The 1,321-nt window shown below is 60.3% G+C and overlaps 1 protein-coding gene across 1 annotated transcript in view; it reads left to right on the top strand.

Moving 5' to 3' along the window:
* Positions 1–1,321, top strand: part of PTPRE (protein tyrosine phosphatase, receptor type E) — a 40,190-nt gene that overhangs the window by 30,212 nt on the left and 8,657 nt on the right. Inside the window, exons 12-13 of the mRNA XM_023537377.1 lie at positions 813–1,001; positions 1,272–1,300. Of these exons, the coding sequence (XP_023393145.1) occupies positions 813–1,001; positions 1,272–1,300 (218 nt within the window). The remainder of the gene's footprint in view (positions 1–812; positions 1,002–1,271; positions 1,301–1,321) is intronic.

The following is a 1,321-nucleotide window of genomic DNA, read 5'->3' as shown; positions in this document are numbered from 1 at the left end:
TGAGTCAGGGGCCTCTGGATTCCGAACTCCTTCCTGCCTCCCCCAAGCCTGGACGGAGGCTCGGCACCCTGTTTATACAGGGGCGGGGGGTCCTGTCCCAGGTCGTGCAGCGGGACCTGAAGGAACAGAGCTGAGCCCTTCCAGGACAGGCCTGGGGGGCGGGGCGGGCACTGGCCTGGCTGAGGGCCTGGGGGAACGACGGCCACCCGGCCTGGCAGGGCCTCAGAGCCGTGGGACCCGCGTGCCGTGAGCAGGGTTGGGCCTCTGGGGGACGGGAAGGAAAGGCCAACCCAAGAGACACGGGCCAAGGAATGGGGGCCACCTGGTGAGAGGAGGCGCCTGAGGGTGCGGGGGAGCCTCGTCCAGACCCCTCAGAGCGCTCAAGCTCGCGACGCCAGCACAGCGACCGCACACACGTAGAAAGCACAGGGACTGTCTGTGAGACAGCTGCGTCAGCCCCTGACCCTGGGCTCTTCAGGGCTGTGACGTCCCCTGCCCAGTACTCTGGGCTGCCCATCTGGTGGCCACTCACCTTAAATACAGCATTTGTCACACTTATATGTTGGTACGAATCACCTCCAATCATGACAAAAGAAAATGGACATGGCATTGTTTTCAGAACTTTCCTGACAAAACGCAGCTTCCCTGGGCCGCTTACATTCCCCTGTTTTATGAAGCCAACCTCCTGAGTTCTTGGCCCTGCTCGGTGATTTTGCCCGTGGGTTTTCTGGGCCGGAAGCGGGTAGCAAGGAATGCGAGTTCGCAGGGCAGGTGGGAGTCCCCGCTAAGTGACGGACTGTCCCGCCCCGCAGACGACTTCAACCGCGTGATCCTCCCCATGAAGAGGGGCCAGGAGTACACAGACTACATCAACGCCTCCTTCATCGACGTGAGTGCCCGGCTGTCCTGTGCGAGGGCGGGGGTCCCCCCTCCGGACGCGGTTCATGGTTCACGCGCTCCCACGGGGAGGGGCGGACTGCCTCCGGAACCCACCCCATTCCGTTAGCAGAATGACCTGCTTCAAAAGAATGGATAACGAACTTTCGGTGACGTCCTATTTTTTCATTCCGATTTTAGTCGATAGCGATTTTCCGTTTACATCTCTGTCATGAAGCCGTTAGGGGTTGGCGCTTCTGTTTGCTTCTCTCTCGTGGTTTCTGGAACATATTCCCCAAGGACAGTACGATTTGTGTTCAGAGCACACAGCCCCAGGCGGCCCTCACGCACGGGGGGGTTGTTAGCTGGGTCTGTGTCAGGATCTCTGTTTGCAGAGGAGAAAACTGTGCCCAAGGCCACTTGGGCCCCGAGTGGAGGAGCCGAG

Source organism: Pteropus vampyrus, unplaced genomic scaffold, assembly GCF_000151845.1.
Source record: "Pteropus vampyrus isolate Shadow unplaced genomic scaffold, Pvam_2.0 Scaffold188, whole genome shotgun sequence".
NCBI lineage: Eukaryota > Metazoa > Chordata > Mammalia > Chiroptera > Pteropodidae > Pteropus > Pteropus vampyrus.
The sequence above is the reverse complement of the archived record's forward strand: the minus strand, read 5'-3'. Positions and strand labels throughout refer to the sequence as shown.